The 21,403-nt window shown below is 39.7% G+C and overlaps 1 protein-coding gene across 3 annotated transcripts; it reads right to left on the bottom strand.

The window, feature by feature from the left end:
* Positions 1 to 12,268: 12,268 nt before the first annotated feature.
* Positions 12,269 to 17,842, bottom strand: LOC135666671 (protein NSP-INTERACTING KINASE 1-like). Of its 3 annotated transcripts, XM_065178302.1 has the most exons (12): positions 17,665 to 17,833; positions 16,827 to 17,563; positions 16,576 to 16,708; positions 16,343 to 16,414; positions 16,123 to 16,266; positions 15,939 to 16,010; positions 15,783 to 15,842; positions 15,528 to 15,625; positions 14,380 to 14,529; positions 13,903 to 14,244; positions 12,989 to 13,368; positions 12,269 to 12,855 (listed from the first exon to the last, which is right to left on the bottom strand). In XM_065178302.1, exons 2-12 carry the CDS (start codon positions 16,927 to 16,929, stop codon positions 12,538 to 12,540), a joined length of 1,872 nt encoding a protein of 623 aa, XP_065034374.1. In that variant the 5' UTR covers positions 16,930 to 17,563; positions 17,665 to 17,833; the 3' UTR covers positions 12,269 to 12,537. The 3 variants fall into 3 exon arrangements, with proteins under 3 accessions (XP_065034374.1, XP_065034377.1, XP_065034376.1); XM_065178305.1 differs by lacking the exon at positions 14,380 to 14,529 and having other exon boundaries at positions 17,665 to 17,842; XM_065178304.1 differs by lacking the exon at positions 16,343 to 16,414 and having other exon boundaries at positions 17,665 to 17,837.
* Between the last annotated feature and the right edge of the window lie 3,561 nt (positions 17,843 to 21,403).

Below are 21,403 nucleotides of genomic sequence, written 5' to 3'. Positions count from 1 at the left end.
TCAGACCTATATGGTTCAATATATGCCGACCTACTGACATGTGGTATGATAACATGTACAGTAACAAGCACAATCATGTCGCATCCAAATATTTTCTTTATTAAGAACATCCTACCAAATTAAACGATGAATATTAGAAATAGAAGCATAAGAATGTCATGAATCTTTTCTCTTCTGGTTGTAGAAATAGCAGCGGCAAATTGATGATGTTTTTTACTTGGACTTGAAGTTGTTGCAAAGTAGGAAGAGAATAACACCAGAGAAACATGTAGGGTCGGGTGATATGTATCATTCCTCGTTACTTCTAAAATGTGGAACATCTTTTGTGTCGCCAGGAGTTGCAGTCCGCGAGGTAGAAGATCTCCTGATCCTCGTCGAAGCTATTCGCCTCAGTCGATCCTCGTGAAGATTCTCCTCATGCTAACAGGCGTGTCATCTGAGATAGGATTGCCTTGACCAAGTAGCACAGAACAGGATATGGTTATGTGGATCCTTGGAAAACTGCATCGTCATTGATTTTAGATGGATGCTGTAGCTATTCATTTCGTCCTGACGAGAGCAACAGTCGGTCACCTGCATATCGTCGTCGGACTCTCCTTACGCTAACGGGTGTATGACCAGATCTTTATTATCGCTTGATATAGGACTCCTGCTTGTCCCTCGTGTATGATAACGTAATTTAGAATCTCGTTCGTGTTAATCCCAAATATATTCTGCAGGACGCCGCAGCCGCAGCCGCAGCCAGAGTTAAGTGAACCATGCTTCTACGAGATATATTTTGCAGGAGCAGCAGCAGCAGCTGGAGTTGAAGTCAGATGCCTTGCCTAAAATACTGTAGGACCATTGTCAAATTCCGAATCATCTAACTCAGGTTTCATGTAGATCGATCGACGCAGAAACAAAATCTCCTCTTATATAATAGTATTTTTTTATTATAAATTAATATATTTATAATTATAAAATCTATCTTCATCTCGAATAATTCTCTAGCGTTTGCTCTCCATACGATGCTATCTTCAAACAAAACTGTTTTTTTTTTAAGCATAAATACCAAGTAGGGAATAAGCTAGAGTTCAAAAGAAGCATGTAGCAATATTTTGATCTCATATTAATAAATACGAGTAATTACAACATGGATCAATAGGACATCAACTAACAAGATTAATAGATTATATATTGTCAGAAATATACTCACAATAAATGATTCATAATCAACATGAATTAATCATATATTGATGCCTATCATATCATTAAGATCAGAACTTAAAAACTTGTTCATAAAAGCGCATAGAGCAATAGTTATGTAGGAGGTTTGCAGTAATGATAAAGTGCTCAAAATAAAAGCAAACCAGAGATTTAGAGTGGTTCGGTCAATCTTGACCTACTCCACTTTTGGCTTCCTCCACCGACGAGGTTACCGACGTCAACTAGAAGCCTTCCTTCAATAGGCGAAGGCCAACTGCCCTTTTACAATTTCACTCCTTTTGACGGGCTCAGGAGACAACCCTTACAGAACCTTTCTCTCCTCTCTTTACAACTCAAGACTTGAAGAACAGAAAGAGGAGAACTTTTGGACTTTACACAAATTTGAGCTCTTAGAATCACAGAAAAGATCAAGAATTCGGTGTAGGTCTGTATTTTTTCATTGCTGAATGGGTGGGGTATTTATAGGCCCCAACCCAGTTCAATTTTGGAGCTCAAAACGATCAAATCCTGAAATTCCGGGATCAGGCGGTTGCACCTCCTGACTAGGGCGATGAAAAGCGAGGAAAGAGGAAAACAAGGACTTTAAGAAGGTAGAACAAAATAGTTGCAAGTCTACAAACAACTTCTCAACGATTGTCGAGCACAGATGCAAGTTCCTATCAAGTGAACACCAACTGGCAAGATTGTCATGCCAGATAATATACCTAAGCCCCATACTAGCCTGCAGCCCCACTCCAGGCCCTGTTCCACCGGGTGTTCAGGAGTGAGATGGCTAATGTTTTTGCGTGCTACAGCTCGCTACAAAAATCAAGCCCGCGTCACGTGAAAATGGAGCCAGCATTTTGGGGCTTCTTTGTGCTTGGCGTGGTGAGCGGTCAGACTATGCCACTGTAACCTATTCGAACATATATTTTATAAGTAAAACATAAAAAAACTAAGGCAAAACAAGCTGTTATATCTCTGTTCAAGCATGCACAAATGTAACGAACGGTTCGTTGAACGAAGTTGTTTGCGAGTGTGCGATAACTCATTCGTGATAGATTGGAGGACAATCTGTAGATGTACTCTGATAAGTTGATTGGCCACCAGGAAGGAGGCTCAAGAGCTCTTGAGTAGGACCACTGACATAATACACTAAGCGGTGGAGTAATCATGACATATAAGTGACAGAGGAGTTCTGATGGGGCCTATTGAGATCGGGAGAGTTTCGTATTGATTGGGTACCTCATTGCTTATGGGGAGCTTTAAGGCTAAGTACTAAAAAATGAGTGTCAAGGATGAATCCTTTCACTCTACTGCTTGAAGATCTCAACACCCTTGAAGCGTTGGCCCCTTTCGACACACGCTCTTGACTAATCTTATCCTCTTGTCTTTTTTGTATCAAGTTTTTGAAGGGTTCAGTCAGGTCTCCGATTGATGTGAGATTCAGTATACTGCTTCTCTCTTTTTCGATTGCCTCAAGTTATGAAGGCTTTTCTGCTCTAATTGAGTATCGCTTTAGAGCCTAATCTGTTTGTGTTAATGATACATATCATTAGGTAGAGCCTTCTATTGCATAATCTCAAGGTAATGTGGCTTCTCTTCTCAGGTGAGGCAATCTACGAATACTCGTCTCATGTCTATCCGGGAAGTCTTCTTGAATTAGGCATGAGCTTGCGCTTGCAGTGATCCTCCCGAAGTTCATCTTCTTAGGTAAGCGTGGGCTTAGCCTGTAATCCCCATGGATAACATCGAGTCATACGTACCGTCTCTATTATGGTGAATCTCAGTAATTTGTGCTAAAGTGGAGATGTCTTCCTGTCTGTAAAAAGCAGTGTAGGGAAGGTGTCCTTGTTTGAAGGAGTGAAGTGTTAGAGGGAGCACCTCCTTGTTAGGGTGTTTGTTGGAAGGAGTCATAAATATATGTTCTCGTGACATTCATGCCCTCCTTCTAGCACCAATATGATAGGTCATATTTTGTCTTGAGTCAAAATATTGTTGTCTTGGTGTTATTAACTAGGGAGCCAATATGGTCTAATTTGATCCAAGATCTATTAGAGGGGACCCCTTGGGGTGAGGGTGTGACCCATCGTAACAAGAAATTGAGATGGCAGGTGGATTCCCGATGTGTTACTGGCTCACAATGATGGTCCTACAATCGTCCGATGGTGCGGCTTGTCTATTGAAGGGAGCTTAGGATCATCCCGAGGTGTGGCTTGTTCATACTTTGGAGTATTCGACCTCACCCAAAATGCTTCTTAGATGTGTTGAGGACCTACACAAGTGGTCAGTGGTAGGGGGTTTCCCACCTCGACTCCTTCGATGCTTAAGTTAGTATATGAGATCCTCAAATATGGATTCAAGTATTTCAAAAGAAGTGAGCCCTCTATTTTTCTATTTAGAATGTATTTTTATACCTTAAAGGAGTGGAAGAAAGATTATGGTAAACTCCCTATCAAAATCTCATTTTAAGTTATTTGTATTTCAAATGTACTGCAGCTTACTTTTCATCGTATATAAAATTTTATTGAATTGTCGTGACACCCATGCTCACTCCCAATACTTCCTCGGGGAGTAGAGAGCAACATGAAATTGATCTTTTGCACGTGTTTTTATTATTTCATAACTTGTTAACCACTACCTTTCTAATTGCTTGGCCACCTTACTTTCTCTCTACGTGAAGAGAATCAAGCCCAGTGGACTGTACATGGTGGCCTTTCCATCTTCTTCCTTCTCGATATACTCCATGAAACCATCAGGAATTTGCTGGAAACAGTCACGAAAATTATAAATGACATTAAACCACATACAATCGTATTTTCACATTGATTTTAACACGAGAACTATCGATTGTTGCACTATCTTATTGTCGTTAATGTAAAATAGTGGATTTATATTCAGAACATCCCACTTGCCAGAGGTGAAACAAATTGGAATTCTCAAATCTCTCCGACATCAAGAGAGTATTTTCAAGAACATGATGATCTTGATGCTCATTCAAGAACATATTGCCATGTATGTGGGCAAGAACGATTTTATCCTGGTTAGCAACGAAACAATGAGGTTTATAGTTTAGAACATCTCGAATGATGGAGAAATGGAAGTAATCTGGTGAGGGCTTTATTGGGCTGGCAGCCCATAGTGGGCTTGGGCAGTCCACAGCTCACCGCCTCTTAACCTAATTCTAATTAACATTAGGGGGGGTGTGGTGGCTACGTTTTGGAGGCAGAAAAAAGCATAAATAGGGCAGCAACGTGGGAGAAGAAAACAGCCACGGGATTCCAAAGAAAAGGAGGAAAACAAGACAGAAAAGGAATAGAAAGAAAGGGAAGAAGACAAGAACAACGCAGAGAGGCTATTCTCAATCATCTAGTAGTGTTATCATCTCAAGTTAGATCAAATCTACAGTAGACTCTTGCTATGATTACTTGGGAAGATTTTAGATATTGTAGGCAGTGACGTGATCCTTGTATCCCAATTGTTCTCTTGTGATTGTTGCTAGGGTTTAGGGCAAGAGATTGAGATTTATATATTCATTATTCTCATAGTGGATTATCTCTAGTTTGCCTGGTGATTTTTACCCTTTACATTGGAGGGGTTTTCCACGTATATCTTGGTATTCTATTTGATTGTGGTTCCATTTAATTCCACTACGTATTATGGTCTTCTAGTATTTGTTCATATACAAAGGTTATTCTTGTTTATATCCCCATCAATTGGTATTAGAGCAAGGGGTTATGCCAGTAATGTTTTTCGCATGATTAGTTTAAATGGAAATAATTAGATGATATGGAAACCAAGAATGGAAGATCTCTTGTATTGCAAAGATTTGTATGGACCTTTGCAGGGGGATAGTGCAAAACCCACAACTATGACAGATGATGAGTGGAAGAGGTTAGATCAAAAAATAATTGGATTTATTCGACAATAGCTTGATGATAGTGTCTTTCACCATGTTTCTACTGAAATTTCTACATATTCTCTTTGGAAAAAGTTGGAAAGTCTCTATGAAAGAAAAACAGCTAGCAACAAAGCTTTTTTGATCAGAAAACTTATGAACCTAAAATATAGAGAGGGTGCTTCTATTGCTGAACATTTGAATGAAATGCAAAGTATTACTAACCAGTTATCCTCTATGAAAATGTCTCTTGATGATGAGTTGCAGGCATTGTTACTTCTTAGTTCATTATTAGAAAGTTGGGAGACACTAGTGGTTTCCCTTAGTAATTCTACACCAAATAGTGTTATCACTATGAGTCAAGTAACAAGTAGTTTGTTGAATGAGGAGTTGAGAAGAAAGAGTTCGACAACATTTCAGAATGATTCACAGGCACTTATCTCATATAACAGAGGAAGGTCAAAGTCTAGAAGTAGTTCACGCATGGATAGAAGCAAGTCAAGATCAAGAAAAGATATTGTTTGCTATAATTGTAGTGAGAAAGGACATTATAAGAACCAATGTAAGCAACCTAAGAAGAGCAAGAAAAAGGAAAAAGAAGTGGAGTCTATAGAGTCAAAAGATAATATCACAGCTACAAGGATCTTGAGTGGGTGATTGACATAGGTGCTTCTTATTATGCTACACTACAGAGAGAGTTTTTTGCTACATACAGGTTTGGAAATTTTGGTGTTGTCAAGATGGGCAACTATGGCACAACAGACATCATAGGCATGGGTGATATTCATTTAAAGACCAACCTAGGCTGCAAGTTGGTGCTTAAGGATGTGAGGCATGTGGTTAACTTGAGGCTGAATTTAATTTCAGTTGGAAGGCTAGATGATGAAGACTATGATAGCAGATTTCACAAAGAGCAATGGAAGCTCAGTAAGGGTTCTCTTGTTATAGCTAATTGAAAGAAATGTCATACTTTATATAGGTTGTAGGCTAAAGCTTATGGTGAGCAGTTAAATGCTACAGAAAAAGACTTCAGCATGGAGTTATGGCATAGGCGACTGGGACACATGAGCGAGAAGGGGCTGCAAGCTCTTTCCAAGAGAGAGGTATTACCAGACCTTAGAGATATACATCTGAACCCTTGTATTGATTGTTTGGTAGGTAAACAACATAGAGTTTCATTTGCTAGTCCTACTTTGTCTAGAAAAATGCATGCCTTAGACCGTGTTTATACAGATGTATGTGATCCTTTGAGGACAAAAACTCATGGTAGATCTGTTGATATTCTTGGTATAAGTGGTGCACTTTATTTTATTACTTTTATAGATGATTTTTCTAGGAAAATTTAGGCCTATGCTTTGAAGACTAAAGATCAAATGATTAATGTCTTCAAAGAGTTTCATGCCAAGGTTGAAAGGGAGACACAAAGGAAATTGAAATGCATAAGATCATATAATGGTGGTGAGTATACAGGATTGTTTAATGACTATTGCAGGTCACATGGGATCCAACATGAGATGGCAGTTCCTAGTACACCTCAACATAATGTAATTGTAGAGAGGATGAACCGCACCATCATGGAAAAGATCAAATGTATGCTTTCACAGGCCAAGCTACCCAAAAGGTTTTGGGATGAGGTTTTGAGGACTGCAGTTGATGTGATCAACTTATCACCATGTACAGCCCTAGATGGTGATGTTGCAGAGCATGTATGGTCAAGGAAAGATGTTTCCTACAAGCATTTGAGAGTATTTGGTTGTCATGCATTTACACATGTTCCAGATAATGAGAGGTCCAAGCTCGATGGTAAGACTAAAGAATGTATTTTTCTTGGTTACTCATATGATTATTTTGGTTACAGGCTTTGGGATCCAGAAAAGCAGAAGGTGTTTAGAAGCAGAGATGTAGTCTTCTTTGAGGATCAAACCTTTGAGGATTTGAAGAAGAAGGCACTAGCCAAGACTTCTGCAGAAGGATTAGCAGATTGTGACCCAGTTATTCCTCCAGTATATCAGGGTGATGGGGGAGATATACAGGAAGATGGTGTAGAGCCTGACGTTGATCTACCTGTAGGACATGTTGAGCAAGAAAAAGTAGGAGAGCAAGTTCCAGTAGAACCTTAGTTGAGAAGATCTTCTAGACAACGTCAACCTTCCATAAGATACACTACATATGAGTATGTGATGCTTACTAACGCAGGTGAACTAGAGAGTTACCAGGAAGCAGTTGAAAGTGAGCAGAAAGAGAAGTGGTTAGTTGCTATGCAGGAAGAGATGGATGCTCTTCAGAAGAACCACACTTATGATTTGGTGCTACTACCAAATGGAATGAAGGCCTTGAAGAACAAGTGGGTTTTCAGGTTGAAGACTCAAGAATATTGTTCTCAACCAAAGTACAAAGCTAGATTGGTTGTGAAAGGCTTTGGTAAAACAAAAGGTATTAACTTTGAAGAGATTTTTTCTTCTGTTGTTAAAATGTCTTCTATTCGTGTTGCTCTTGGTATTGCTACTAGCCAGGACTTGGAGGTTGAGCAGTTAGATGTGAAGACAGCTTTCCTTCATGGGGATTTGGAGGAGGAAATTTATATGGAGCAACTAGAAGGCTTCAAAGTTAAAGGTAAAGAGAACTTTGTCTGTAAGTTTAGGAAGAGCTTGTATGGGCTAAAGCAAGCTCCAAGACAGTGGTACTGAAAGTTTGATTCATTTATGATATAAAATGGATATGAAAGAACGGCTTTAGATTATTGTGTGTACATCAAATGGTTTGGTGAGGATTTTATTTAATAACAAATTTTCCTTTTTGCATGAATTTAATTCTTCACATTTAGTGCAAGAGTTTAGCATGCATTTATCATACTCATTTTTAAAATTTTTAAATTCATTAAAAAGGGAAGCATGATCCTTTTTTAACAACTTATATTTTTTTACTAACTAGCTTACATTCATCAAATAAATGATAGAAAGCATCAAGCACTTCATTATAAGGTAAAGACATTTCGGTTGAGTCATTTACCTCATCGTCGAGAGCCATCAAAGCGAAGTTCACCACTTTGTCTTCATCGATTTGCTCTTCGTCTTCGGATGTACTCGATTCATCTCATGTTGCCTTGAATGCTTTCTTCATTTTTGGCAACCACTTCTTTTTAACTTCATTTTTATTTCTTGATTCTTATTTTATGAACTTTTTAAGTTTTATTATTAAGAGTTCAAAGTTATCATCACTTGAGCTTTCGCTCGAGTGGTCTTCTATCTTTCGAAGTGTCAAATCCTTCCTGTTCTTTGGAAGGTAGTTCTCATGTTCATTATATTCATCATGTGTCATACAACTCATTTCATAGGTCATTAAAGACCCAATAAAATTTTCAATCGGAAAATGATTCAAGTTATTTAATTCTTGTATAGCCGTTACTTTAGGATCCTAATTTTTAGGAAGGGATCTTAGTATTTTATTAACAAGTTCAAGGTTAGAAAAACTTTTACCAAGTGCTTTTAAACTATTGACAACATCTGTAAAATAGGTGTACATGTCAACAATAGTTTCGCTTGGCTTCATACGACTCAAAATCATGCATCAAAAGATTAACTTTAGAATCTTTTACCCTACTTGCCTTCGTGTATGATTTCGAGTGTATGCCAAATGTCAAAAGTCATTTCACAAATAGAAACTCGATTGAATTCAATTTTATCTAAAGCGCAAAATAAGACATTCATAGTCTTGGCATTTAAAGAGAAAGTCTTCTTCTCCGTCTCATTCCAATTATTCATTGGAAGAAAATACCTTTCAAATCTGTTTTCAATAATATTTCATAAATCAAGGTTCAAGCAAAGCAAGAAAACTCTCATCCGAGTTTTCCAATAAGTGTAGGTCATCCCATTGAACATGGGAGGACAAACGATAGAAAAACCCTCTTGAAAGCCGAAAAGAGTCATTTCTCTTGGGTGTTAAACCAAGCAAGAAATAACGTGGCCTTGGTACAAACTGTTAGGATCAAGTCTGACACTAAGATGGGGGGGGGATGAACTAGTACAGCGGATAAAATTACGTCAATTCAAAAATCTTTTGTTCGATTAAAATTGATTTCGAAAAGATGTTAACTTGAAACATGTTCATAAGAATTTACAATTAAAGTAATAAGGAAGTATGACAGTTTGCAATAAATGTAAATAGCAAAGCAGAAATGCAAACCAGATTTTATAGTGGTTCGATCATCGTGACCTATATCCACTCCCGATTCCTCTTTCGTCGAAACCACCAGTATCCACTAACGATCTTCTTTTAACAGGCGAAGATCAACTACCCTTTTACCCTATTTCTCTTTTTGATAGGCTCAGGAGAGAACCTTTACAACATCTCTTTCTTAGACCTCACTTCTCCCTTTAGAAGATCTTCTAAATACTAAGAAGAAGAGACTATAAATCCTAAGAGAGTTTCTAATTTTTTTTCTCAAATATTCTTTCCCCCTTTCTACTCAAATTCATACTTAACCAAGCTAGTGGGGTATTTATAGGCCCCAAATGGATTCAAATTTGGAGCCCAAAATTTAAATCCCCGAGATTTCGAGGTACGGGCGGTACCACCGCCTACAGCCTAACACTGGGCGGTAACACCGCATGACAGCCTCGGAGACCGAGTTTTTTGAGTTTTCCAACTCACAAGCAGTTCTATCGCCTGTTCTGTGGTGCCACCGCCTGACCCAACTTTTGGGTCATTGAATGGACCTCCCAATGAGCTCAAATCAGTTTCAATTAAGGCCTAATTAGCCCCTAATTGAGTTAGCATTATTACTTCAAAAGCTAACTCAATTAGCCCCTTGAACTACTTCGACAAATGATTACAAAGCATGAATCCTTTGTTTGGCATGTCATTGGTTCATCCAGCGCTTGTTCGATCCTTTGGCGCATCGTCTTCTCCTTCGGTGTATTACCCAATTGACATGTTAACTCCCGCAACTTTCGATCTCCTTAGTGCAATATCCGATCCTTCGGCCCGATGCCTGAATTCACGGCACGAAGCCTTCTACCGACACGTCAACTGATCCTCCAGCCCAACGTCCAATCTTCGAACATGTTTACTCCAGTCCAATGTCTAATTCCTCCTTTTTTAATCAATTTGCCTCTCCTTGATCGAAGTTAGTCTTGCGTTACTCAAAATACAAATTAGACCACAAACTTATCAATTGATTTCATTATCAAAATCCGAGATTCAATAAAACCTACCATATGTGTGTGACCCTCTAGGCCCAATATCGAGCTGGCCATGAGTCATACCTATCAAAACTCCTTCTGGCTCAGTGAATTATTATATCCATAATAATTCACTCGGCTCATCGACTGCAGACATACTAGGCCACTACGCCGCAGTCCCCAAACGATACAAAGGAATCCAATTCTTTGGACCTATTTATCCTCAGTTACCGTGTACCTATAATCTCTTATCCATCTAATATCTTAGAGACCATATAGCGGGGATGGTGCTGTCAAGCCTATATGGTTTCTCCTCGAGTCTTGCTCTAATAGGATTTTCCGGGAGAACTCTTTCTTTCTCAATCTAAATGACCTTGGCCAAGGATTTGTTTGAGCAAGAACACATAAGATATTTCTCTCATGATACCGAGAGCAGATGATCTTCTATCGACACTTAATAGCTCTCGTAAGGTTGGCTGACATTCCCAATAATCAATTGTACTAGATCTGGAACTTCCAAATCTATAAGTCCGATATCAAAGAATGGAGTACTCATACAAGACATCCTTGGTGTCTCAAGTCCAAAGACCAAATATACTATTGGGACTATGAAATCACTGTTTAGCAATAAGGCATTATCAACCATCCAATATTCAGTGAGCGGATCAATCATTGAACTTATTCTCAAATGAGTACTTGCACTGTATCCTTAGTGTCCTCACACGATCAGCTATTAGACTAGATGCCTCCATCATATGGATGGGTATACAGTACACCAGTCTGTCTGGTTATCTCGATATCCTTCTCGAGTAACCTATGACTAGGATTATCTAGAGTCTATGTTTAAAAGTGAATCAGTCTCATTATCGTGATCTCATCACGATCCGATTCTCATTGTATAAATCCACGGACATCACAATATATATGCATATATCCAACAAGAAATATAAAATGATAAAATATCAAATAATAATAATAAGCAAAAAGACTGCATGTCAAGTCACACATGTCATCACTCACATGATTGTAGGGCACCTATAACTAGCATTATGATCCTCTGATTATTCTGGAGAAGATTTACTATAAACATATTATCATTATCGGTGATAGTGGAAGTTTGAAATGGATTACGGTTCCGTGATTTTTTTCGCATTGGGTTTTCTACGTAAAAAAATTCATTATCTCACTTTGTGACTGATTTATTGTTCTACTCTATATGTTGCTCTAGTTATTATTTATTTTTAATAATAAATTAATATTTTGATTAGGAACCCATTTTGATATAAGAAAAAAGGAAAAGAATTATTCCGTTACAAGAACAACCATAAGCTCTACAAGGTTAGCATCCAGGCTCCACGAACATGACGAAGCCAATTGGGCAACATGTTGGCTCTATGATGCTAACATGCTAACTCTACATTGCTGGCATGGTGGAGCCACTTGGTCGATACGCCGACTCCACGTGGCTGACACAACCGAGTCAATGCCACATTAGCATTGCACGAATGCCCCATGGAGTGGAACCAGCTAGCTGTGCTCAATTGATGCCACGTAGAGGAAAGCTGCACAATCTCATATTTGATGCAAGCTAGTGATGGTTACAACTAGATTCAATGCCCCGTAATCACACAACTCGTGCAGTAGACAGACACAATGATTCCAAACATCTACTATAAAAGAAGATTCACGGATATGTGTCAAGACATTGAGTGCAACCATACGTCCGACTTGTAAACTTAGACATCGAAAATACATTATCGGGAGTGCTCCGACACAGTTTTATAAGATTCAGATGAATTGCTTGAAGAAGTTCATCTTGAAGTTGCCATGGATAAGGAACTAAGTTGAATCCGATATGGCTTTCCATTACAACCACAATCTGCACTAATAATATGCACCAAAATAGAAGGATCAAACGGTTTTTGCACCTAAATAAACCTACAAAGACACACCTGAATTATTAAATATTGGTTCATTAAGGAATAACATGGGCAAGCTTCAAATCTAGCTAGAACATTGTAGCTTTCAGGTTGGCTATACATGATCACAACAAAATATTAGTTTACAATTTTACATTTAAATTAAATCACCTATTTTCTTCATCATGAATCTACCCCAGTGACTCATGCAGAGAACAATTCCGGATTTTGTATTTAATACCCAACCAAGAATCAATTCAACCACACAAAATTAATTGGCTCCTATATATACCTTACAAACTCTTCATTCATCAAGCTAGAGATCTTTTGATCTTATCTCTGATTCTCTCATCAATCACCTTGGTCCAGACAGCTCCATGGCTTCAACCAGCAATGAGTCATCAGTGACGGTGATGTCTGAGTAGCGATCTGAGTGGAAGTCGGACACCTTAAGCTTCAGAGCCTCTGTTCTCTGAGATGCTTCCCATCTCTCTGCAACACCATCACCTTCAAGCATGTGGACCACCTCTGACATTTTCGGTCTGTGGCCTGGGAGATACTGAGTGCACAAGAGCGCAACTTGAACCACCTCCTCGAGCTCTATCCGATCATAGCTCTTCATGTCCTTGTCTACAAGCATGTCAAGCTTCTTTTCCTGGTGCATTTTCTTGATCTGGTTGAAAAATTAACAAAAAAGAATCCTTGTTAGTCATGGATCAAATGACAAGAGTCATGCACATCGATTTTGATGCTTTCAGGAGGAAGTTACGAAAAAAAGCAAGTCATTTGATCTGTGTTGTGTGTACCCAGTCAAGCATGGCACCCTTCTGGTTTGCTGCTTTGCCAAATTCCAGTGCTCTCAAACCAGTAATCAGTTCGAGAAGAAGAATTCCAAATCCAAAAACATCGGTTTTCTCTGAGGATTGCCCCGTTGAAAGATACTCCGGAGCTATATGTCCTACGGTTCCCCGCACAGCAGTAGTCACATGTGTGTCTCTGTGATCTAGAAGTTTTGCAAGTCCAAAGTCTCCTACAACTGCTTCACAGTAGTCGTCGAGCAATATGTTTGCAGCCTTTACATCTCTGTGAATGATCTTCGGGTCACACTGTTCATGTAGGTACATCAAACCCCTTGCAGCTCCCAAAGCTATTCTTTTCCTGGTACTCCAATCTAATGCCGGTTTTGCTGCAAAAAATGAGGAAAAGAAAAAAAGACTCAGTGTTCTGTCATGTATCGATGCTAAAATCTACAAATGACTAGAAAAGATCGATGATGAAATTATCAAACTCAGCGGAGCTTTTCTGAAAGTTAATGCATAAACCAAAATATTACATTCTACAGTTTGTTGTTTGTTTACCAAACAGCATCAAGATAACTGCATCAAGCCATATTTTACATCGGGTATCTATTTCCTGACAATCACTGCTCTAGATCACAAATGCCCACCAAGCTCAACTACCATGATAAATTTAATATGACGTAATTTAAGTTTGATTAGTTGTCTCCATTCTTGTTAATCCAAACTTAGTCTTATAATTCCTAACATTTAAATCCACCTGGTCAATTTAGTTGTCCACATGCTACAAAATAATTTCATGATGTTATGAATTCATAAAGCAATTTATTATCCTATGGAGGTTGAATTTATGTTTTGCAGACACATCACTATGATATGATGCATGAAGCTCTCATGTCCAAAAAGATGACCAAAATTTTCACCTTTGAGTCGGGAGGCAACACTTCCATTTGACATATATGGGTAAACAAGAAGCCTTTCAGTAGCAGTAATGCAGAATCCACACAGCCTAAGAAGGTGTCTGTGCACAGCTAAGCTTATCATTTCAACTTCAGTTTTGAATTGAATCTCTCCACCTGCTGCATTTCCATCCTTGAGCCTTTTAACTGCTACTAAGGTTCCATCTTGTAGCTGCCCTTTGTAGACATTTCCGAAGCCACCTTTTCCAAGCAAGTTTTTGCTACTGAAGTTATTTGTTGCAACCTGAAGCTCCCTGAACTGGAATCTTTTCAGGTTACCGAGGCAGACCTCTTCTTTGTGTTGGTCTGAAAAAGGATTTGGTGGTTACTAGAATTAAATCATCAATTACAATGAAATTTCCCAATAAAACAGGTATCATTTTGCAAGCCAGTGAAGAGATGCAGTTCTTTAATTTCACTGCATAATATCTAGTATTTTACCTTTGACATCAAAGAATATCTGTTGATTATGCCTTTGACTGCACCAAATAAATAGCCCAAATGCGAGACTAATGAGACAGATGCTCCCGATGCTGGATGCAAGGGCAAGTATTAGTTTATGTCTTTTGGGCCTTTGTGGAGTTGGATCACCTAAATAAATCAAGAATAATGATCAGGATTCAAGAAAGAAGGCTTCCTTCAGAAAAAATCAAATGATAATGAACTCAAAGGCCTCTTATGTTAAATAATCTGCTTGCAGATGGCAATTGGTTCTCAGCAACTCATCATTTTATAGCAAAAACTCCCAAGATGATCTTTCCATGCAACAAGATGCAAAACAGACTTGGCTGCTGGTCCTTAATCAGGAATAGTTTGCTTAGTGCTCCACTAAGAGGGAGAGATCAAATTGAACCCAAAAAATGACAATGAGAAAATTAATCTTTATTTCTTTGTTTTGTTTTTTCGTTGAGGTAATCAAATTGGTATGTGCTTAGTTTGAAAAAGAATTATATATTACTAAAATGTAAGAGCAGAACAATTGTAAAAGCTAAAAAAGATGGATTACAGAATTATAATGCCTTAAAAGACAATTTTTTTTCATTTCATCAACACAGCAATACAATAGCTGCAAATAACTATTGAAGGAATTTTTCTGAGCAAAGGCTGCTCTGGACCAAGAAGATAATTTGTAAGGGGGAAAGGTTAATTGTTATTCTTTTGGTCTCATTCAAGTTGTGATTGATTTTCCTAGAAAGTTCCTCTAACAATCTAGATAGCTCCTGAGGAGACTCATAGTAAGGATCAGGCTGGTGGATGACCAAGAATGCCGGTGTTCAGGGGGAACTAGTAAGGCAGTGACCTTGATCAACTTAAGAGAAGAATGTGGTGAATTGGCTGCTAGTTCAGTTTTTTATGTTGATTTTAACCAGGTCAATACTTGGAGCTAGAGCTTCTTTAAACAATGTGCTTTAGGAAACTAATGAGGCAAACCCCTTCAAACATGAAAGCATAAAATGAAATGTTGCAGAAATTCATATGCACTATCGTTCATGCTCGAAATCATATGGCAATTTGTTTGTTGAGAAAAACTCTAGAAGTAGAATGAAACTAGAAAATATTTAGCTGGAAAATTCTATCTCAGATGGTACCCTGAGAAACAGTAATGTTGAAGGACATTGGCAATGGCATCGTTCCATAGCACTCTTTCTCCATACCAGTCGGACAGATCAAAGGATTTCCGACAATGCTGCATGAAATGTAAAAGACTGTTTTAGTCTTACATCAGTCACTGCAGATACGGATCGATCTCGAGCCTCAGAGAGGCAAACAAATGATTGTCTGCCACTTATCAACCCAATGTTAGAAGGATATGATGCAGTACAGCAGAAATGTAAAAGATTTACTTGAATGTTCTCCCTGGTAACTTTGGCATAGGGCCACTCAAATTGTTGTAAGACAGGTCCCTGAAGCATAAATACCACAAGATCTTCTTGGTTACAAACATCGATCCAAGCATGAACCTACTTAGTGCATGAAGATTCAGAAACCAGTGGACTAACATGAACGCAAGTTGAGTGATGTTCACCAAAGACAGAGGAAATTCCCCAGAGAGACTATTGTTGTTGAGCCTCCTGCTCAATCACCAAACGCAACATAAGAAAGGAAGTGTTGGTGACCCCATGATTCAAAACCATCGGATTATTGCAAAACGCTTCTTTTGTGCTTATGGCTTTCTTCACTTACAGGTACTGAAGTCCTCTCAGATTGCCCAAGGAAGTAGGTATTGCACCAGAGAATTCGTTGTTGGAGAGATCAAGGGTGTGAAGCCCGAAGAGCTTCCCAATCTCTGGAGGTATTGACCCAGATATGTTGTTGTTCTGCAGGAGCCTGCAAATGTAGTCAAGATATGAGAAAGAAAGATTAAGATTTGATTGATCAGCTCCAACTATCACAAAGAACTCACACAACTTCGAGATTTGTCAGATTTCCTAAGCTTGGGGAAAGTGTGCCTGATAGATTCTGGCTTGGAGTTCCTCTGCCAAAAATGTCACAAGAATAACTCTAAATCACCTACGCCTCTTCCAAAGAGAACCAGTTTCTCAAGCTAATATGACCGCAGCTACCATGAAAGAAAAAGAAAGAAAGAACAAAAGGTGGAATAACATCATCTACCAATTCACTTGTCATGATACTTACAGCCCAATGACCAGGTTCTCAGGTGAGCATGTAACCATGGTCCAGCTGCATGGATCAACAGAGTCCTGGTCCCAGTTCTCTAGAACGCCATGAGGATCCTCAAGAGAAGCCTTGATGCCCATCAGAGCTTGCACTGAAACAGAGTCCAATACCAAAAGAGTAAAGGAAAGAAAAAAAATATCAACTCGATCTATTGAAGAAACTGAAAGGGGAAGAAGAATCGAGGCAGCGGCATGTCATGAATGCATTACCTTCAAAGTTAACACCTTTAGGGGAGAGCATAGCAGTTGCAGTAACCCAGGGCCAGAAGAAGAGCACCCAAAGCATCAAAGCTCTACCATCGTCCACTTCCATTGAACTCAGAGGCTATGAAGAATACCAGCAAGAGGAGAGATGTGGATGGGTTCAAGGCCGTTTCTGATCTTTAGCTGGGCTTTTTTGCTCAGCAGAAAAAGGTAGATTTCTTGCATGACTTCCTCATGTCAGGAGCCATGGCAGCTTACCAGTGGGATCTGATGCCATGACAAAAGAAAGCCACAGACAGGAAGGGGGTTGAAGAGATAGAGAGATATGTGGAGTGAGTTCTAGGAGTGCAATGCTCCAAAGGAATCAGAATGAAAGTTTTTGGTGGGTCACAGTGAGCAATGTGGTTTGGCAAGTGTGTTAGGGAGAATTTTGTGACTGATCAAAGAATAGCAAGATCTGATTTTTATTGGATACATTGGATATGCCCACTGATGTGAGATATGATGCATTTTAAGAAGACACCAAAGTAATATGACGGACATGCACCGGTACATTTTTCCTTCGAAGCAATTAAACAACAAGGACTTGATCATAGCATTTTGAATGAATTGAGAACCTTTTTGGATTATGAAGAGTGGTAATGATTCTGGTCTCCAAAGGGCAGTATAATAATGTGTTATCATTGATCGAAGCCCTCTTTTGCATCAGTTCCAGCTACTGCTGTGGTCATTGTTTCCATGGGCTGCAATGATGACATTTTGGAATCATAGAATAATATCACCGCAATATATGATCCTCAACTTTACATCGAACACAAGCAAATGTGGGCAAATTCCATCTCACCTTCAACTTTGTTTCGTCATTGATCAAATGCAAGACCTTGAAAAGGAGATCCTTTGATCCTGTGATCCAGAAAAAAGAAAGAGTGAACCGACTTTTGTCCCTTTCAGTCAGCAATGATGTCTGAATCCATCGGTAGGAACAATGTATTAGGGCTTCAGAATATGAAATGACAAGTTGCAAAGAGGAAAGAACAGGGGCTTTTAATCCGAGTGCAAGTGGAAGAAACGAAGGGAAAGGCAATATTAAAAGGAGGAGTTGGTGTTGTTTACGCCATGGGAATCCAACGTTTGCTAGGTTTGGCCATCCGGTAAAGTCACAGATCCACAAACCGAAGGATGGGCTGAGGACTCAGCCGTGCCTTGTTGCAGTCTCGTGATGCGTGTATGAGCATATCTTTGTTGGATTGTCCTGTCCTTTATTAGATGCAGTGCTGTATGTACACACACTCTTATCACTCTCGCTCTTCCAAATGCAACTCCTCTTCTATGATGAAGACGATCAGATCACACAGACACGGCAGTGGTACTTGCAGTTCACTGTGAAACCACAAACCACGCAGTATCAAACAGCAGCAGGTACGAAATGGTAAACAAAAGAGAGAGCAGGCATTCAAAAGCGAAAGCTGCCGTCTCGCCTGCCTTCTTTCATCTTTTCTTCTTGCTTTTCCATCGCAGGATGAAATTGGATGTGGCATATATTCTTTCTCCTTGAGTTAGAGATAAAAGCGGAAAGTAGCTCTCCTTAATGAATGCTTAAGATGCGAGGAATGGATGAATAAACGAGAAGGATGGAAGCATAAGGGAATCAAAGAATGATTCTTGGATTTTAAGTTTGATGACTATGAAAAATCATTTTGGTACTCTAAATTAATGTACATAGTATATGTAATAGCAGATAAGATTTCGTATGAGAAAATCTCTCTACTCTGTTGAGGAAAATCGTTCCTCTTAACCTGTATAAATAGGGAGAGAACAACTTCAATAAAAACATCTTCTTCAGTAATTTCTGTCTTCTATTCTCCTTTAACATGGTATCAAAGCTATCACCGTAAAGGCCACTTCTAAACATCTCGAAGTGGACCAGCTTCCTCAACCGCGACTCCATCACAACCACTCCCCCCTCCGTTGCTGCTCCCGTCGTGACCACACCCGGCATCGCCGTCAGGCGGTAGTAATAGCGGCATCTTCATTGCTGTGGCATTTTCCACGGAGAACGGTGGATGCTACAACTTCCTCTCCATAAGCAAACGGTGGATGCTCCTTCCCTCTTCTCCTCCCTGCGCTGGCGGCATTCTTTACTGTCGCCTTTCCTCTACCGGTTCCTGCAGAAGCAAAGCCGACGTAGCCTCGCGACCGATTGCTCCCTGGCCAGCGGCCTCTCCTCCTCGTTCTCGCATCTCGCTCGAGCGAGAAGGGTCGCGACTGTTCTGCCTCGCCATCCTCAATTGGCTCGCCCTTCGTCAGCTTGGCCAACTGATCTCCGTCACCTGTGACCTTGTCGCGCTGCCCCGCACTACGTCCAAGAACTACTGGCCCCATCCCCAAATCCTTGACCTCGCTGCCAACAACCTCGCTGGGCCCGACCTAGCATCGCTAAGCGAGCTACGGGTCTTGGCCGGCTGCTAACTCCGCTCATTGCTGTAGTTGGCACGAAGTCGCAATAGCCTCCTCTGTCATAGTAGCCTCCTCTGCCGCAGCAGCCTTATCTACCGCAGTAGTTGCAGTAGAGATGCATAGTTGATCGTTGTAGATTTCTCCTCCTCCAACCTCTTCCTCTGCCACAGCAGCCATAACAGTCACAACCGTAGCAGTAGTGATGTGCTCTTGCTCTTCTCACAAGCCTCCTCCCTCCCTCCTCCTTTTCTATAAAGATCCCTCTTCAGTAAAAAAAAAAAAAAAAAGAGAGAGAGAGAGAGAAAAAAAGTCTGGGATGTCTTCGTTATCTTCTTCTGATATTCCAATTACTATTTCTACAGGAACTCATAGTACTTCTCCTACAGGGCTTATCTCCATCAATGCTGCTACGTTAATCCCTTTCAAGTTATCAAAGGATGGCAACTATGTATCCTAGCGGGCTCAGTTTTCTAATCTCTTGTTTGGATACGACTTGCTCGGCTATGTTGACGACTCCTTCAATTGTCCGCCAGCCATGATTAACATCCCTAGAGAACCTAGTCCAGTACCAAATCCGGCTCACAAATTATGGATGCATCAAGATCGTCTCATCCTCAAAGCTATTCAAGCCTCCGTTGCTGGAACCATCAGTCCATTGATACCCTCATGTGGGACTGCTACTGAAGCATGGTCTAAACTGCAAACTACTGTAGCAAATCATTCACATACTCGCAAGCTCAGTCTTCTATCCAAGCTAATGATGACAAAACAAGAGGGAAGTACTATCACTGATTATCTACAAAATATCAAAGTTATCTTTACCTCCTTCTCGGCCAAGTGACACTCACGTACCTCCACCTAACCCAGCCTGTGTCAATGACTCTCAATCGCTTATTTTAACAACTCAACCTCACAGTCCTGTAGTCTCTAACCATCCTATGATCACACGCTCTAAGAGTGGTATTTTCAAAACACGTTAGATCCTTGACCTACATGCTATCATGGATTCCTCATCCACCATTGTTGAACTCACCACCTTCCCTCAAGCCCAAAAATCTCCGCATTGGCGTACTGCCATGTGTGAGAAATATAATGCCCTCATCCATAACTCAACATGGGATCTAGTACCCTCTCATCTTATACAAAATATCATCAAGTGTAAGTGAGTCTTTCGAATTAAGCAGAACTCAGATGGCTCTATAGCTCGATATAAGGTATGCCTCGTTGCCAAAGGGTTTCATCGAAGACTTAGAGTTGATTTCACTAAGACATTTAGTCTCATTGTTAAGCCAACTACAATCAGACTTATCTTGAGTTTGGCCACAACTAAGGACTGGTAATTATGACAATTGGATGTTAATAATACCTTTTTACAAGGGAATCTAACAAAAGCTATTTTTATGCAACAATCTCCTGGTTTCACTTATCCTCGGTATCCAGGGCATGTTTGCAAACTATGAAAAGCTATTTATGGACTTTGTCATGCTCCAAGAGCTTGGTACATAGAACTTGGCTCTTTTCTTACTTCAGTTAGCTTTCTCAACTCCAAATCTGATACCTCGTTATTTCTACGACAACACCGTGGTAACATAATATATATTCTAGTATATGTGGATGACATCATTATCAGAGGCAACAATCTCGTAGAAATCCAAATGTTCATCAAACATTTGGCAGATCGGTTCTCGCTCAAAGATCTAGGACCCTTGAACTACTTTGTAGGTGTAGAAGCTATATTCACATCCTTTGGTCTCTTTCTCTCATAAAGAAAGTACATTCAAGATTTATTATCAAAAACAAATATGCAAGACGCAAATACGGTTACAACTCCTCTCTTTGCTAGTGGCTCTCTCAAATTATCTGATGGAAGTCATACTACGGAGTCCACTCAATACCGACAAGTCATTGGCTCCTTACAGTACTTAACTCTTACCCGTCTGGACATCTCATTTGTACTCAACAAATTATCATAGTTTATGCAGAGGCCATCTACTATTCACTGGTCTGCGGTCAAACGAATCCTACGATATCTTAAGGGAACCCTCAATCATAGTCTCTTTCTTCGTAAATACTCTCCACTTCATCTTCATGCATTTGCTGACACCGATTGGGCAGGCAATGTTGAT

This window comes from Musa acuminata, unplaced genomic scaffold (assembly GCF_036884655.1).
Source record: "Musa acuminata AAA Group cultivar baxijiao unplaced genomic scaffold, Cavendish_Baxijiao_AAA HiC_scaffold_1118, whole genome shotgun sequence".
NCBI lineage: Eukaryota > Viridiplantae > Streptophyta > Magnoliopsida > Zingiberales > Musaceae > Musa > Musa acuminata.
Note: the sequence above shows the minus strand (reverse complement) of the source record. Positions and strands in the feature narration are given on the sequence as shown.

Coding starts and splice junctions, on each gene's coding strand:
- LOC135666671 (XM_065178302.1), bottom strand. CDS start 16,929: ATGGAAGTGGACGATGGTAGAGCTTTGATGCTTTGGGTGCTCTTCTTC. Junction 16,415..16,575: donor GAGAACCTGGTCATTGGGCT/GTAAGTATCATG, acceptor CATTTTTGGCAG/AGGAACTCCAAGCCAGAATC. Junction 13,369..13,902: donor TGTTGCCTCCCGACTCAAAG/GTGAAAATTTTG, acceptor CATTTTTTGCAG/CAAAACCGGCATTAGATTGG.